A 17,892-nucleotide genomic window follows, 5' to 3' on the forward strand; every position below is an offset into this window, starting at 1 on the left:
CACACATGCATACCTATACATATGTGGCATATACATACACACATTCCTTAATTTTGGGTCCTGCTAATCCATCAGGAGCTGATATTAGAGTAGATGTCTAGACCTAGATGGTGTGAGGAAAGTGTATTTGTAGTGTCTGTAAGAACACACAGTTGGGGGAAAAATAATTAAATGTGGAATTTTTACTGCCACATTGAAGCTGAAATATAAATATTATGTCTTTATTCCGACCACTTTTATTAAAGAGGCAGTGTTAAATTAATCAGTACAATACTTGAAACCTGCTCCAAGGTCTTTATAAAACAACTGTCAATTGCTTTTCTGCTTGGTGGACATTTCTCTCCTGCACTATGTTCAATCACACTTTAACAGCTCACAGCAATGCTTTGCATTCAGACAGTCTTAAATGGATTCCAGGTGCCACAATGTTGGGTCAGGTCTCATCTCTGAATGAAAACCTTTGGATTTCCCAGTGCCCAGCTAGTGATAAAATAATATTTCACACTTTGCAGCTGCTCCAGACAGTATCTTTAGGTACCTATGTATGCATAGCTACATGCAGCTTGCAGATAACCGAAGAACAGCAAATAAATGAAAAATAGTCTGCAAAACAGAGGAAACACTTCCCATTCTGTTAGCAGAAACACTGTATTTGCCACAGTGTTATGCAGAGCTTCCAGTACAATTTCTCAACAAAACCTTCCCTACCTCCATTTCTATCCCAGATTTTCTCAAAAAAGATGTCATGACCTTCCACTGTAGTCTCATTTTCTCCCTCAAGGTGATGGACACAAGCCATTTTATTCTGCAGCACCTGGCCTTCCCACCAAATTTCATACAGAAGATAAACAGCAAGGTTAACAGCTGGTGTAGACCCAGCAGCTGGAAGTAAATGTGCTTTCCCTGTCTTAGGAGTCTGGTACTGAGCTAGACTTTCTGTTTATTGTTGGGGAAAAGCTAAAGAAACATTGTTTTTGCAGTGTTCCCTAACCCAATGTATTCGATAGCTGGCAGAGACCCAAGACTCACCACAGCCAGAGGCTGGAAAGCGCTTCTTAAAAACAAACAAATGAACAAGCAAGCAAACAGCAGACAAAATCAAAGAGGGAAAATGACACAGAGAAACCCCAGCTCCAAGAGCAGCAGAGGATTTCTGCAAAGGAGCAGGAACCAGCTCTACCAGTGGAACTTTCACTCTGATATAGCATATCTGATGGCTGGGACATGTTCAGTAACACACACTCAAGAAAAAGAAAAGAAATATTATTCCTCTCAGGAACAATAAAATATAAAACATAAGATTATGTTAGCAGCATAACACCACTATAAATCACATTTTGAAAAGAAATGTGTAATAATGTTTATAACGTTCTAGCTACAGGAAAAGCTCTTTAATGCTATCCTTGAATTATTAGCATTGAGTTTAAATGACAGGTTTTCAAAAGAATGTTTTCCCACTGAATTAATAGTTTATCAATTATTTAAGACACTGAGAGGCTTTCAACACTTTCCCATTCTCAACCTCATACTGCTGAAATTCTTAAACCTCCACTGAACCCAGTAAGGATCATGCTTACCCAAAACTTGGCCTTATTTGTCTTACAGGACAGTTCTGTGCTAAACAGTGTAATTACTCTGGATGTATTTGTGAAGAGAACTCAGCTCAGCCTAGCCTATTTAGTATGTTCTCATTATCCTGGGACTTTACAAAGTCTGACAAGCTCTAAAAACTCAGTCTGACACAAATATTAGTGCAGAAATCTGTGTCTTGTTAAAGCAGATTTAAGAAATAGAATACACGCTGTACCTGTCTCAATCAAGTATTTCTTATAAACTCAGACCTACTGTTATGTTTAAAAATCTTTCAAAAGCAGCTAAAGAGTTAGAACAGCCACGTCCACAAAATTCCTGCCAAAGATCTTTTCCCTCGAATATGGGGCAAATAAAAATACAAAACATATTACTTTCTAAATCCTAAGAAGAACTTTAGAAACCACAAGAAAGGCAGGCAGCCTTTGGGCAATATTCCAGGCTGTCAAGACACATAAAGCAGAAGTCATCCTCTGGCAATGGGTGATTGCTGTATACCCACCACACAACCAAGCCTGGGGACAAAGGCCCTGCTGCCACTGACTGATCAGGCTAGGAGAGGCCTTTGCCTTTCCACATTTAAAAATGTCAGCATTCCAAGGGCTCTCTTTATGACTACAAAAAAACCCAAAGTACAGTGGACAGAATTAAAGTAGGACATAAAATTTTATTCTGAAATGATCTCTGGCCACAACAATAAAATGTAACAAATATTCACTAGAACAGTCTTAACTCCTGTCATCAGCTGTACAATACATACAGTATCATAAAACTGGCCACTAGGATTAAAACCCACTACAACATCTTTAATGTTAAGTGGCAACAGCAGCATCTCACAGAAAATTATACATAAATATATACACAGTCCACATTCAATCATTTTTCACATGTTTTCAGTACACACAGTTGCAGCATATTACAGTCACGTGTCTAAGTCATTGCCCAATAAAAACCCAAGCTACTGCTTAGACGCAGTTGTAGCAGTTGAATTGAGTAATTACAATTTGTAGCAGAGATGTACAAGCCCCTAGAAACAATAATTCACAAATGTTATTTTATTCAAATGCTACCATAGCATTACACTGGGCAATATTCTAATCTTTGTTGACTGTAAAAAGAGTTCTTTTTGTATTTATCACAAATATTACTGATGGAAAAAAAAATTAACAAATGGAGAGCATTAAATAATGCACACCCTTTCTCAAAGATTTTAATATTGCCCGATGCTACTTATGTCTTAAGTGTTTTCAACATTCCCATGAAGTCATTTATAACTCCAAACCACCCACCAGTTAAAAGTGGCTTAAGTGCCTTGCACCCAAATTGTAAAAATCCCTGGTCACTTTTATAAGAGCCAGGCACATATAAAAGGAATGCACTTTGGTTCATACCAAATGCCCTGGGATTAAATCACACTATAAAACTAAAGAGTTTGAGGTAAATTTTTACAAATACAGTTGATTTCTGTCTAGTGTCACTATAACAAAAAATTATTAAAAAAAAAAAAATCAATTTGATGTTAAAGTACAACCAATGAGGAAGGGCCATCTTTAACCCCTTAATGATACGGTACTACAAGAACAGTGTCCTCTCCACCCAAGCAGTGTGATTGCCTTATTGTTTCTATTAAGGCCTCAATCATCAACAGGATGTTTTAAGACAGATATAGCACTTAAAAATAGATTTCATCCCTACCAAGCAGTATTCCAAGGGTTAAAGAGGCCAAGATGCATTTGTAACAAAAGGCACATTGTTAACACCAAGGGCACAATCCATCCTCTATCCTTAATCTACACATCTTGCATCACTCTCTTGTTCTAACACTTAAGTGGTAATGAACACACCAGTGGTGCAAGAAACTGAGCCAAGTGAGACTGCAACCAAAGACAACACTGTGCTGTTACTAAATCTGAAAATAGCTCAGACGTCCCCAGACAATGGTAACATGTGAGACTAAGCACTGTTTCCAAGCCAACTTCTATCAGCCTAATTATCAGAGCCCTTAGAATAAAATCACATCAAAGCAAGAGGCAATGTCCTTCCCCCCTCCCCCCCACCCCTTTTTTTTTTACAGGTATAAATAAGCTACAATAAAATGCAGCGACACCACTTAAAAACCTTGATGTAGCTGCTCCTTTAGTATAGAGGAAGTTCCACTGTATCTGGGTTAAAAAAATAGCTCTTCACACTATATTTTGGCCTTTAAGTTTCCGGTAGCATTTATGAAGAAGGTGGATCATAAATGCATTATTGGCATTAAGAACTGGTTACATGAAAAAGAAAATTTAGTGGTTGTAGCCCATTAATGACCCATGAACATGATGAATGTTTTCACCTTATGTTACCACAAAAGGCAGGAACATGTATCAATGTCTGCTTTAAAAAATATCAAGGGAGATGATTCTTCTTTTGCCCTTAACATCAGCATCCCTATTTCCCAACTTCTGCAGGAAGAGTTAAGGTAGAAAGTAGCGGTAAAGCCAAGTAGGTGGTGGAGGAAGTAAAGATTCCCTGCTACTGTAGAAAAATACAGAGTATTGTATTCCCACAGCCATGAATGTTAGTTAATTTTACATTAAAATTAATATATCTCTTTTCCAGACTTAGAATTTATTGACCATAATTTACTGGATATTAATATTCTAAACTCCACTTTTCTTAGAAGTATTATATTTCATTTTTAACATTATTTCATACATGTTTACATATTGCACTTACACATATTGTATAAAGTTGTGAACAGATAACACTAAATAATTTAATTTGACTAGAGGCAGGAAATTATTTTTTTTAAGTAAGAAAAATGGTTGATTGACAGTTTAATTTTGACATTTATCAATCAACAAATAACATCCTCTACTCAGAAATTATTTTGGAGCTTCTTTAGTGTTGACTTTTTGGCAAGAAGTTCAGCGGTATGTTTCCTGAGAATTCTGTCATTTTTTTCCTTATATCCCTCCCCCAGTCTTACATTAAATTAAAAATAAAAAAACCCCAACAAACAAAAATTAAGCTGTAAGTGGTAAATTAACGAATATGAAGGAGAACTTAACCGGAAACTTTCTTGGCCTCTCGGGGACCATGCTTTAAGTAATTTTCATAATTTGTACAAGTAACTCAGTAAAATCTGTGCATATAAATGTCGTTTATAAGTTACTGAGGTTTAATGTAATCCATTCTAGTATGTCTCGTTCTAACATCCATAAACCCTTCTGGACTGTTCTACTTCGTTTAAAATTCCCTTTTCATATGTTTTATACATCCAATGTAGACCACAGCCATTGTACGCATTAAAATACGGATCTCAGATTACAAAATGTTCCTGTTGAAAACATGCTACAACATGTGAATACCTTTCTCATAGGTCTAGATCCTATTCTTTAGTAGACCATCTTTCTTCCATGAATGCAGTTAGAAGTAAAAAAGAAAAACCAAGCATTAGCACACGCACACGTGAACAAATCTACACATATCTCTAACTGCTCTTTCAAAGTCAATTTCCATCAACAAATGCCAAAGATTAAATGAAATTCCAAGCGCTTAGCTTTCCTTTGATAATTTTCCCTATTGACAAACTATCTAGGATGGTGTCTTCCAACTGAAAAGCTTTCCACTGAGGATCTTTCCTTCTACAGTTAAGCTGTCTAAGGTGAAGTACTCCTCTACAGGAAGCAATGTAGTTATATCATGTTTGTCCCTACATGCAGATTTGATTTGAAGTGTAAATGTACCACAGAAGACACAGTCGCTCAAACATTGAAATCCATGTAGATTAACAGTCTGGAAGTTACAGCATAAAACTGACAGAATGAGCACTTCTGCCTATGTGATTTTGGGAGATCAAGCTGCACATTAGAAAAAACAGAAGAGACGGGGGGAAAAAAAACAAAAAATGAAAAAAAGAGTACCTGTGTGAATGCTCAATGATATAGATCTGAAACAAACAGAACATTTGTTTTACCAACTAATCAATCACTTTCATATTCAGAGAAACAGACATATTACCGTTTTCGTGCTTTCCAAGACTACCCATTCCTCTCACTCTGCCACATGGCATGCAAGGTAAGAGAGTCCTTTTAGCCCCGATGTTTTTTTTTGCATTATGTTTAAATGATCATTTTAATCAAAGCCCATTACTTTTAAATAGAGAAAGTATTCCATAGGAGGTGACAGTATCTTTAGTGATACTATGACTTTCTCTGGGCTACCACATAAAAAATGACAACAGAATGTGCTATGGCTCCACTTTAAACTATAAGTTTACAAGTGCTTAACTGTATTCTTTGAGTATTCTCCCTGGAGTCCAGTCAGTCGCAGATATGAGTGTGCACAGAATCCAGACTAAACCCATAAAATCCAAAAGGTAGTCTTTCAAATTTACCCCAGGTTAAAACTAATATGAACCATGGAAGAGAAAGGTTAATACCTTTGATACCACGCTGCAATGCATGACAGTCATGTTGTAACCAGTGGCCTGCCACTGATGTTTATTACTGTGTCACATTAGTTACAGTAAGGCTAATTGTACTGTAGAAGACAAACATTTTAAAAAATAAGTATAAAAACTTAAAGCATTGTCCCCGTATTTTTATAAAAACAAAATTAACATTTAAAATTACATTTAAAATGAGTGCTGAAAGATACAAATTAAGAGATTTATTGAGCAAATAAAAATGCATATCTGAGCTAATTTTTCATACAAATAAGGCTCAGCCACATTGTATCTCTCATATTAACAGCATTGGGTTTTTCAAACTCAGCTAACGAGTTTTGGCAACACTGTTCTTTGCTGAATATTCCCATTGGCATCCGTCATCTGTGCCAAGTTAGTCCTCAGTTTTGAAGCTGAGCTTGAAGTCGGAGGTAACTTGGAAATTGAAGTTATAGCACCAGTACTCTCTGTAAGTCTCTTTGCTGAAGCCTTTTCCCCAGTCGGAGGTTTTGGCAACCGTCTCCTTAGCCAGGGATGCCGCAAAGCCTGGCTGGGTGTCATACGGACAGCAGGATCCCATTCTAAACACTGTTTTAAGAAGTCAAGGAAGAGGGGATCATCACATCCCTTTAATGCATTACTCCACTCTCTGCTCTCCGGTGGGCCACGCAGTTTTCCCCTCCGAGAGCGTCCGCCATTAAGTACGACAGAGCCATCAGACAAGGTTGTGATGCTGCAATAGCGGGGATAACCCTTAGAGCTCACAAAGTTTTTTGCTCGCTTGGATGTATCTAAGAGTTTTGGAGAAGGCATGCCCAATAGTTCAATCATACAAGCCAGCTGGTCTCCTTCATCTTCTCCAGGTAAAAGTGGATAACCGGTCAGCAGCTCTGCTAGAATACAGCCCAAGCTCCACATATCTATGGGCATCCCATAACGAGCACCAAGGATGACTTCAGGTGCACGATAAAACCGTGACTGAATGTAAGTGTAGACACGCTGATGCTCGTAACAACTTGAGCCAAAATCAATCACTTTAATACCACTTCTACCCTGTTGTTTCAACAGAATGTTCTCAGGTTTAAGGTCACAGTGAATGATTCTGTTTTTGTGCAAAGCATCCAAGCACTGTAAAATTGAGTGGGCAAACTTCCGAACCAAAGGTAGGCTAAAGCCCTGAAACTTATTTTTCTTTATTAATTCATAAAGGTTCATGCTCAGCAACTCAAATGTCATGCAGATATGGCTGCGGAATGTGAAGTTTTCCAACATGTGAATAACATTCATGTTGTTATCCTTATCTTGTTTCCGGAGATGTTCCAGGATTTTAATTTCTTCCGCAGCTTGGCGGTGGAAACGTTTTTCATTTCTCACCATTTTTAGTGCCACGTGCTGATGCAACTTGTGATCGTAGGCCTTCACCACCTGCCCAAAGCTTCCTTTCCCTATAACTTTCAGGACTTCATACCTGTATGCAATATGATCATGGGGCACTTGTATGTAAGACCCCTGGTCATCATCATAGCCACAGTTGTTTGAACCGCCAATCACACCTTGCCGCTTCTTTGCATTTGGACCCAAAAAGTATATTTCAGGGTAGTTAAAAATCTCATGATGCTCAAAAGATGTTAATTTTTGCATGTATTGCTTCATAGCTTGCTCTGGTGTGGTAGCAGAGGCTTTCACCTTCCCTGTTCCATCTGAAGATTTTAAAGAGCTGGAGCTCCCTTGTCGCCTGTGGGCACTCTCTGACAGTCTGTCCTGAACCACTGGCAATCCAGATTTGCCTTGTGTTGTAAGTCCATTTGGCTGTGTTGTCAGAACGGTTCTCTTGTTACTATTATCTTCAAAGAGCTGCTGAACCTGGATCTGTCCATGGCTACCAACATGTAGGTGCTCATTCATTGTGTGCTTAGTGCCTCCAACCTAAAATTGAAAATAAATACATACCCCGTTAAAAAGAAAGAAATTAACTCCATGCTTCAACAATCACACTGCAACCCTCCATTCTGCCTAAATCACCTTAAAACAAAGTGTCTTCTTAGATGGCAATTTTTTACAGAGAGTCTAAAAAATACAGCATGTATACTGTGATACTGCTGGATGCTACTGAACTTCCTAATTCTTGTTTCTCAAATGTGATACCATGAGAAGCTAACAATATCTCCAAGAATCTTCAAGGCAGAAGACCTGTAACATCAAGATGCATGCTTGAGGGACATCAGACTTTATAAAAAATAGTAGCATTTTTAAGGATCGTGAAGATAACATACAATACCTGCTGGAACTTAACATGGCTTATGCCCTTGTCACCTGTTCTCAGAAATCAAGATTTTAACTTGTTCTTAAATTTACTGTATATTAAAAGTTCCAGATACATTTTTAAGCAGTAAGGAATGTGCTGTGACATGCACAAAGAGGAAGAGAACCCACACACTTCTGAAGTTCAAGAATTCAACTTACTGCTTGCAACTGAGACACTCATAATTCAGCAAAACATTCTGATCAATGAAGAATGAGCATATCCTTTAGCACTTTCCCAAACCAGTCTAACAATAACTTTTAACCAAAATGAGATTTGGGGCCTTATGCAGACTTTAATAGAGAGCAAATCTTTGCCTTGGGGAACATACAGTAAGTTTTTTTAAAAAAACATGGGAAAAAAGCATTAATAGATTTTAGAAATGAGATTTGTACTAGACAATGCGTACATGGGAATAAACAGCAGCATTCAGCATTTTCAAGGAAATAAACAGCAAAGTACTGGGGTGTGAAAACAACTATCGCTCCAAACTTGTTATTTTTAAGAAGAAACAAGAAATTTACCTGATAGAGATATAGAGAACAAGATATTTACACTAAAATAGCTGTCTTAGAATTCCTCATCTGCTCTCAAGTAGAGGATAATTAGTTTGTCTTCTGCCTGGTCTTACACAAATGTGGGAAGAATTCCCCTGCTGCCTCTCCAGCTGATTCACCAGTCTTAATATTTATGTCAAATCACTAACAAAAAGTTCACTGATACTGTCAGACAGATGATCAAGCCAGGGTTGAGAGCACTTTTCAACTGAACCACATTTTTTCTAGGCACCTAAGGATAACACCTTCCCTGTTCACTCAAGGCTGCTGAAATAAAATCAGAAAATGACAGTTGTGTGCTGTGATATGAGGCAGTGAAATCTGTGCTGCAACAGCAGAAGTGCTTCCTAATGAGAAACCCAGACATGCGAGGCAAACTCGAGCATACTCTGTGCTTCTGTTAAGGCATCACTCTGATTCGGCAGAAGCATATTTTTGTAAATTCAGTTACTTGTTCCCAAAGACTTGCCAGCTGGACACCGGCTTCACCTTTGGACAGTATTTTGAAATTTGCAGCTCTGAAACTCACACAATGTAAGAACAAGAGCTCTCAGGGACTGCTTCTTCCAAGTTGACTGCTCTTCTGATTCCATTTTGACTGATGTTGAATAACTGGTTCATACATCATTGCAGTTTGACCATATATGTTTGTTTGCAGAGAAATTTAGGCTCACACTATCAAATTTGATCAATCCCATAGAAAGCACTACCACACAATCACAATTCAGAGCAAAGATGTTTGTAACACTTAAGCACACTGAAGATATATAGGAAATCAACAAAAACACCCTTCCTAGTCTGATGTCTCAAAAGCACCAGATATTAAATCATTAAGAGGACTTATCATGCCAAAAGGCACTTCCTTCAGGTCAAGTTTGAGGCACACTGCACTAGCAGTTTCCTGAAGTTGCCCTGATCCTCTATTTAAACAGTAGCTACTGCAAAGAAAAAAAAAATGCCCCAAGAGCTGCTAAATTGCTCATTTCAGAAGAACCAGCTCTAGTTAGTAAGATGTGTCAGGTTCAGCACATGCAGCACTGCAGAACTGTGCTAGAAAGGCATAATGAAGCAGCAGAGTAAACATACAATTCCAAAGACTCAAGCTACAAAATTCTAGGTACAAAAATTTATTCTCTAACACTGACTGGACAAAAGCAGAACGTATCTAGACAAACTGGGAGTAGGCAATACTAACATACACAATGAAGAAGAAAGAGTACCACTGTGAAAGTAATCTTTAAGAACTTTTTAACCCAGGTACTCATTACCACAGCTCACATCTTGAATTTTTTTTTCCTCAAGTCAACTGTTTTCACAGTTAACTATTTTCCACCCTTCCTAAGCACTGCTTGCTCAATATATGTACTGAGAAGTTCTTCAGGACTTGGAAAAGACCCATTTCTTTATTCCCTCTCAACAGGGACTAAAAAGTTCTTTTTTCTAAAAGTGTGTTTGTGAACACATTCTAAAGTGTAAACCATGTAGGCTCTACTTCCTGCATCTTCAGGCAGATTCATGGTGCTGACAGGTTGATGGTTTTTTTCCAGCAGCAGAATGAAATCACCAGCATTATTCAACTTCTACCCAAATCCTAAGTGACTGGTTTTGCCAGTTTCAGTCAGCTGCTGCTTGGGAATGCAAATGCAGATGCAGACAGTAGCACTGGTTTTCTTGTAGAAAACACCACATTATCACAGGCTCTATTCCAAAAGCTGCACAGGAGAAGAGAGCCCACTCTTCTTTCAAAGGAAGCACAACAGGAGTTTCAGAGCTATCAGACACAACACAACCACGAAGCCCATATAAAAAACAGACTTTGCTCATCTATTTCCAACCTGGATGAGGGTTGGATTTTCACCAGTCCTTTGCCCTGCCTATCTACTTCTGGCTACTCAGGTGTCTGAGATTGCTGTCAAGTTCAGGCTTGCACTGCTCACAAGCTCCAAAGGCTTCAGCAGCAACACCTCAAGTTCCTAACCACAACTAATGGGCTTGGCAAGCTACAAAAGACTACAGCCTTATTAGTCCAGTACCAAACTGTTCTTAGTATGCAGAAGCTCCATCAGCCTTTCAGCTGAAACCACAAGCCTGAGAGGTTTAGAACATGTCTCCATTTTGCTTCTGCAGATGGACCCATAAATTCCAGAACCAACAACCTACACAACTGATCACCTGCCTGCACTTACGAAGTTTACTGATTATATACTGTAGTCTGTGTTCAAACCCATCCAAATCCTCCAAGATTTACATATTTTTGCAGCACACATAATCAAAAAACTACTGTTTTAAGTCTAGAAAATACATTGAAATAACTGGTGAGCTTGAATTAATCTTCCTGAATCTTCCGGCACCATCAGTTACATAATAGCAAATGTTACAATGAAGTGTTTCTTTTCTTTCTTAGTAGTTTCTCATAACTTCAACATCACCATTAAGATTTTACTTTTACTTTGCTATGTTCATTTTATGGAAGTTGGTGACTTGCCAAAAGCATTCTCCTAATCTTTAAAGTAGATACACCAAAAAAAACCCAAAACAAAACTACACTCTAAACTATGATCAATAAATAAAAAAGCAACAAAACTTTAATTTGAGGGTGGTACTATTTGGGTTCCTTTTGATTGTTTTGCGTTCACAAATGTATTTGGGAGCAGAAGTAGAACAGTAACTTACTATACGGAGGCTTCAGACCTGTAACAATACAGAAGTAGCATAAAAATGAATCCAGCCTGCTAACAAGGGGGCAAACCCATTTACAATTTCTTTGCAGTACACTCATCCAATGCACTGATCTGTTTCAAGACCTTTTACAAGACTACTTAGAAGACTGAACTCCACAGGAGCATGCACCTCTTCTCAACTTCATCATCCAAATTCATCAAGATATTATGTAATCGTATCATATTTCATCTTTCTAACAGTCACTTCGTGTGATTATTAGCACCCTAGAAAACTATCCAAGACAGACACATGATTCAGCCATATATTATCATTTTATTTTGAGCAAAACCACAGAAAAAAAGATTTTGCTGTCAATCAAAATCTAAAAAGGTTTGTAAAATGAATCTTAATAATAGAGCAATCATGATGGCCTGCTGAAATGCTGCACAGGAATAAGATGTCATTATCTGCTATTACTTCGCACAGATGAGGACAAAGGGAGAAACAGTATTCTAAAGTAGTAACTTAATTAAAGAATAATTGTTACACTATATACCCCTTTCTTTACAGCATATCTGGGCATGCCAATTTCAGCCCTACTGTGTCAAACACACAAGAGGCATATGGTATCAGGTGTAGCAGGCTTCACTGCCTATTCTGTTGATTACAAAACAAAAGCCTGAGCAAATGTACAAAAGGCCTTCATTTTCCTTGATAAACTAATTCAGCAACATTCCTTCATTCAGAACTAAAAATACTTGCTAATTAGTACAATAATAATAATACTGGATTATCCCTAATGGTTTTATCCTGAGTATGGGTTTTATACACCAAAAAAGACTAAGCCTTTGTTGAGCTTGTAGCTCAACAAGAGAGGTAAAAGCAACATACCATTTGGATTTTTGCTGTTGTTGCATCTGGTCCATATAAACTTATTTTTTGAAAAGTTAACTTCTATATGGCAAATATTTTCTGAGACTGAACTATGCCTCAAGAGTGATACTGATTTTTTTCATTCTGTTAGGGGTGCGGTGAGTTTGAATACTTCTGGGACATTTATCACATTTATCACACATGATGAAACTCAAAGGACAGTTAATGCACACAAAATTGAACCCCTTGGGTTAGGTGAGCTATACAAATATGAAAGATGTGCCCAAAAGTACTGCAATCCCCACAGCACTACAGTCACAATCTGGAACCCAAATTTCATAGCTGATCCCCATAGCCCTCGAAAATTAAGATAGTCTCATACTGTCCCTGGATACAAATTTTAAAAAGAGGAAGAAGCATCCAAAGATAACTAGATATAGTAAAATCCAGGTCACGATTGCACAGTTATTTTCACTCAAATGTGATAGCACTTCTGTGGCAATTTAATACATGAAAACACTACAAGAAGAAGGTATTTGCTTTGGTTTTACCTGCTTTAAAGAAGATGACAACAGCAAAAATTGGCAGCATGTGACCTACCAGATACTTGTATTAACAGAGTCCAGGAATCTGTGTTCCATTATAAGTCAATTAAAAAAATTAAATTAAAAAAAATCAAGATGAATACAATGTCTGATGCAGAAGTATACAGATAAACACTCAACGCTTGTGGCAAAAGAAATCTCAGAGACTGAAGGAGGGAGGGCACTGAATCATGCATTGTAAACTGGTTGTTTCACAGTACTAGACAGGAGGAGAAAACCATTATGACTGCTGTACTGCAAGAGAAACAGTGCAGAATGCAGGAATACATGCCAAGTAAGAAAGAACAGAAAGCCAGGCAGAAGACAGAGATGAGTCTGGAAGAGGGACTCACAGACAGGTTAGGATTTACACAAGCAGAGCAGCAGGCAAGCAAGATAATCTCTACTGCAGTATGTCAACTGGATGTAAGAACACCATAATGAAACAGGAGAGAGTGAATGGAAAAAGGTTCCAATCATCAAGGCAAGAACTTAAGGCTTCCAAAGAGAAAGCAATGACTTTGGAAATGAAAATGAAGAAGACAAGGGGTTGGAAATAGGTTCATGTTTTCCACCACAGGGCAAACAAGACAGCCAGGGATGAAAGCATACACAAATAAGCTGAGGATGAAGGCACATTTAAAACAAAAATAAACAAAACCTTTCCATTGTACAACATACAACCCTGCCTGCTTAGCAACAAAGGCTGCTGTGCTTGCGAAGACTGCCACCAAAACCTCTGTCCCATTTTATGAAGCTGGTGTAAAACATCATCTTCCCCCTTCTTCTACCCATGCTATTTGGAATCTACCAAACAATGAAATTTCACTTGACAGTAGGATATCACAGGTTCAGCAGAGGCTGGATCACACAAGCAAGAAATATTACAGGTAGTTGATTTCTTCCCTGCCTGCATTAAAGGAAAAACCCTTTAGCTTAAACAAAACCTAACTTCAACGTCAGTTTCTCTCAGAACTAGTATCCATGCTATGCACACATATATAAATAAACACCAGCAGTTCACCCACTTAAGCACACCATACCTTCTGAAAGTTTCAAACACAGAAATACTCTGGTTTTAGCTATTACAGAAGCCACACAGATACAACACTGATGAAAACAGGATAAACACGTGAACACAAAGAAGGAAAATAATTTAAGAAAACTGAGAGGACACGTTTTACAAAGGTCTGATTGGAGGAAGTTGTGGCATACTAAACCAATGGTTTCAATCTGACAGTGTCAGCTGAGGTCAGTAGGCCTAAGTTTACCAAACAGCTACTGCCCCCCTTTTTTTTTTCAGGTTAAGATCCAGCATTCTGGTGTCATATCTGATCCTTACCACAAGAAGTTATGTTAGCCAACCACAAAATAACCACCTACAAAGGCAGTATGAGACATTTCTGTAATAGCACCCAAGGCTAAATAAACACTGTAGAGTAGGCTCTTTATCACAAAGAAAAGACACTTTGGAACAGTCAGAATCTAGAGACACATGATGCATAGCCATGTAATGCTTGATCATTCCTGTGTGCTTCCATAAATTCACATATATGTGCTACATATAAACATATGCACACATATACAATCATATACTTGTAAAGATACTTGAAACACAGAAATGTAACCCTTGAACACCCCTTGAATGTTTTTATAAAGACTGCATCTTTACATACAAATATATATGCACAGACACTATATATTATACACATACACAAAATCTTTGTCTAAAAATACTTATATTGTGTACTTCCAGAATTAGTTAGTAGTCACAGACAAACAGCTGGCCACCATTCTTTCACAAATCCTAAATTAAATCTGGGCTCTGTTACGTGTGAGCCCCTGATATTTGCAGGCCTTGCATATTTGTCCATGATTGGTGCCCAGGCTGTTTGTACTATGTTCTTTCTTTTATGAATTTATTTTAAAAAAACCCTAAGCTGTTGGCCCAACTCTAAAATCAAGCAGCACTTAACTGGTATACAAATGGGAAAAAAATCTGCCTTTTATACTTATGAACAATTCAGACATATACTCTAGCTACATAAATATACAATGAAGTTGATCTCAAGAATGCAGCTCCACCCTGAATTTGCAATATACTCATTCCTTTTGAGAATACCCTATATATACTGATTTTTTTTTAATTAAGACAATTCTTCCTATAAATGGATTTGAATAAGATGTTTTACCCTGAAGTTACATGGAAAGTCACTGAAACACTAATATCTAAATGCAGTTTCACCTTCCACTAGCCTATAATCACATTACCATTTAAAGCTCTGCCATATATTTACAAAGATAGTATGTGAGCATCCACGAAGAACTCATTAATTCAATGAAAAGTATGCCATCAATGCCTTTCAGGGTCCGTATGAAATCTTTCAGAATTTAAAAGGAAATGTATGCAATAAAAATTTCAGATATTTAGTGTTAACATGCCAGTATATGGACCCGTCTCTCTACTCTGTCATGCCTTCAGGACAGAGATACTTCTCTTATCCATATATAGTGGCATACTTGGGAAGTTTCATTCCTAGTAGATTAACTAGGAGTGGGAGATAACGTGAGCTATCACAGAACCGGAAAATAACATCCTTTTCATGCCATCAGCGGTTATGTCTTTATAGGTAAACTACTGCAGCAATAAAGGCAGATTCATCCAATCACTGTCCCTGAGCACAGCGATAGCTATTTCTAGGGAAGACTGCCATCGGCCTGAGCTAATCAGACAATGTAAAGGGGAGAGCAGCCTTCATTTTTCACCCCAGTTCATACTACACTTTAATCACAGTGACTAACCTCATCTCAAAAAATGCATTCACCAGAACATCTCTTCTATGCGAGTGTGAAAGATCGAATTTGTCACTGAAAATAAGACACAAAACCAGACTGAAGGGAGGGGGGGAGGGGGGAGCTGAGGAGGGAGAGAGCCATGTGTGCAGTTCCAGGGTCCCAGCCTCCCAACAAGCATGCACATTCCATGGGAGCCGCAGAAACCCAACGCGCTGCTCCAGCGCCGTGCGCCTCGGGGGCCCATGCGCGCTCGGTGCCGCCGCTGGGGACCCCCGGGGCCAGGCGCCCCTTCCCGGACCCCGCCCACACCCTCCCCTGCCCGGGCTCACCGTGTGGGAAGCGTTGCTGGCCCTGAGCGGCGGCAATGCGAGGGGCGACGGCGGGCCGGTCCCAGCTCCTGCCCGGGAGACCGCGGCTCCGGTGCCCGGGGAAGACGGCAGCGGGCGGCCGCTGTCCCCTGCCCTGCCTGCGGAGAGCAGAGGGGTGAGCGCGGCGGGCAGCGGCGGCCCTCGGGAAGCGAGCCCGCCGGGGCGGCGGCGGCCCCAGCGCTCGGCCGGCACCGCCGCCCGTCTTGCTTGGGGCAGAAGCCATTAAAAGCTAATCACCGCCGCGGCGCGCACACGCACCGATCCGGCTAATAGCGCGGGCGGGCCGCGCTCGCCCAGCTAAACCCTTCATCCGAGATTAACCCGCCACCGGCAGGCGCCTAACCGGGAGAACGAGCCGGCTCTGCCCGGCGCACGCCTCGGGGCTGGACGGCTGCCCGCGCCCCCGCCTCCCCCCGAGCCGTCTGGCCCGGCCAAATCCCGGCGCCGCCGGGGACCCGACAGGAGTTCACAAGTCTGCCGCGGGAAGCGGCGGCGAGCACCGCTGCCCCTTGTCAAACGCAGAGCTCCGGCACCCGCGGCGACCCCCAGTTCTCCTCGGGTCGTTTCCCTACGTGATTTCTCCCGGGCCCCCGCTCACCCCGCCCCGCTCCCCCGAGGCGAACTCGCCATCGCGCACAACAGCGGCTCGCCGGAGCCCGGCGCGCAGCCCCCGACGGCCCCCCGGGCTCGGCCGCCGCGGGGGGAGGGCGGATCATTGTTCCACACGCACGGCACCTCTGCGGCGGCAGCCGCGGGGCCCCGAGCCCCCCCCGCCTCCGTCCCCCTCCGCCGGGCCTCCGCAGCCCGGCCCGGCGCCGGCGATCGCGGCGGCCCTCGCTCGCTCTCCTTACCGGCTGGGTAGGCAGCACCAGCGGCGGCGCTAGCCGAGGGTTTTCTGGTTAACATGGCCGCTGGAGAGGAGGGAGAGGAAAAGGCATGTCAGGGTGGCTCTCCTCCGCTGCTCCTCGGCCTCTCCGGGCGGCGTCTGCCTCTCTTCTCCGATCAGCTACACCCAGACCCAGACACGTCCTGCGCTGCATCCCCCTGGCCCCGGGCCGGCCGGACAGACCCTCCAACGGCCCGCCGTCGCCTCCCGCCGCAGCAGCAGCAGCCGCGCCGCCGCCGCAGCCCCCGGCCCAAGCTCATCACCTCCCCCGCCCCCGCCCCGGTCGCCCCGGTCCCCTCGCACGGAGGAGGGGGCAGTAGCAGGCGGCAGGACAGGACCCTCCTCCTCGCGCGGCGGAGCGGGGACGAACAGCGCACAGGCTCGGCAGTCCCCGCCCCGTCGGCCGCGTGCCCTCCTTCCGTCCCTCCCCGCCGCTCCCTCCCGTTCCCTACCGGTCCGCCGCCGCGGAGGCGGCGCGGCCCGCGGCTCCCCCCGGGCGCCGCTCGTCCGCCCGCCCGCCCGCCCGCCCCGCACAACGGCCCGGCCGCGCGCCCGCCCGCACAACGGCCCCGCCGCGCGCCGCGGGGCCAGGGCGCGCCCGGCCGTTGGGCACCGCGGGGCGCGGCCATGTTGGCCCGGCCCGGCCCGGGCACGGCGCGGGCACGGCCGCCGCAGGCTCCGGCCCCCACCGGCTCCGGCCGCCCGGCCAGCCCCGCGGGAAGCTCCCGGCGGCGCCGGGGGAGGGGGCGATGCCCGCGGGGAAAGCGGCGTGTGCGGGAATCGTGTGTGGGAGCAGTGCGGCCGGGGGATGGCCGGCTCGTCTGGCGGCGGGACCACTCCGTC

General features: G+C 42.2%; 1 protein-coding gene across 2 annotated transcripts; it reads right to left on the reverse strand.

Annotated features, from left to right (window-relative positions):
• Window positions 1–3,088: 3,088 nt before the first annotated feature.
• Window positions 3,089–17,559, reverse strand: DYRK2 (dual specificity tyrosine phosphorylation regulated kinase 2). Of its 2 annotated transcripts, XM_056515612.1 has the most exons (4): window positions 17,502–17,559; window positions 17,015–17,074; window positions 16,125–16,261; window positions 3,089–7,948 (listed from the first exon to the last, which is right to left on the reverse strand). In XM_056515612.1, exons 2-4 carry the CDS (start codon window positions 17,067–17,069, stop codon window positions 6,347–6,349), a joined length of 1,794 nt encoding a protein of 597 aa, XP_056371587.1. In that variant the 5' UTR covers window positions 17,070–17,074; window positions 17,502–17,559; the 3' UTR covers window positions 3,089–6,346. The 2 variants fall into 2 exon arrangements, with proteins under 2 accessions (XP_056371587.1, XP_056371597.1); XM_056515622.1 differs by lacking the exons at window positions 16,125–16,261; window positions 17,502–17,559 and having other exon boundaries at window positions 17,015–17,380.
• Between the last annotated feature and the right edge of the window lie 333 nt (window positions 17,560–17,892).

This window comes from Oenanthe melanoleuca, chromosome 1A (genome assembly GCF_029582105.1).
Source record: "Oenanthe melanoleuca isolate GR-GAL-2019-014 chromosome 1A, OMel1.0, whole genome shotgun sequence".
Lineage (NCBI taxonomy): Eukaryota > Metazoa > Chordata > Aves > Passeriformes > Muscicapidae > Oenanthe > Oenanthe melanoleuca.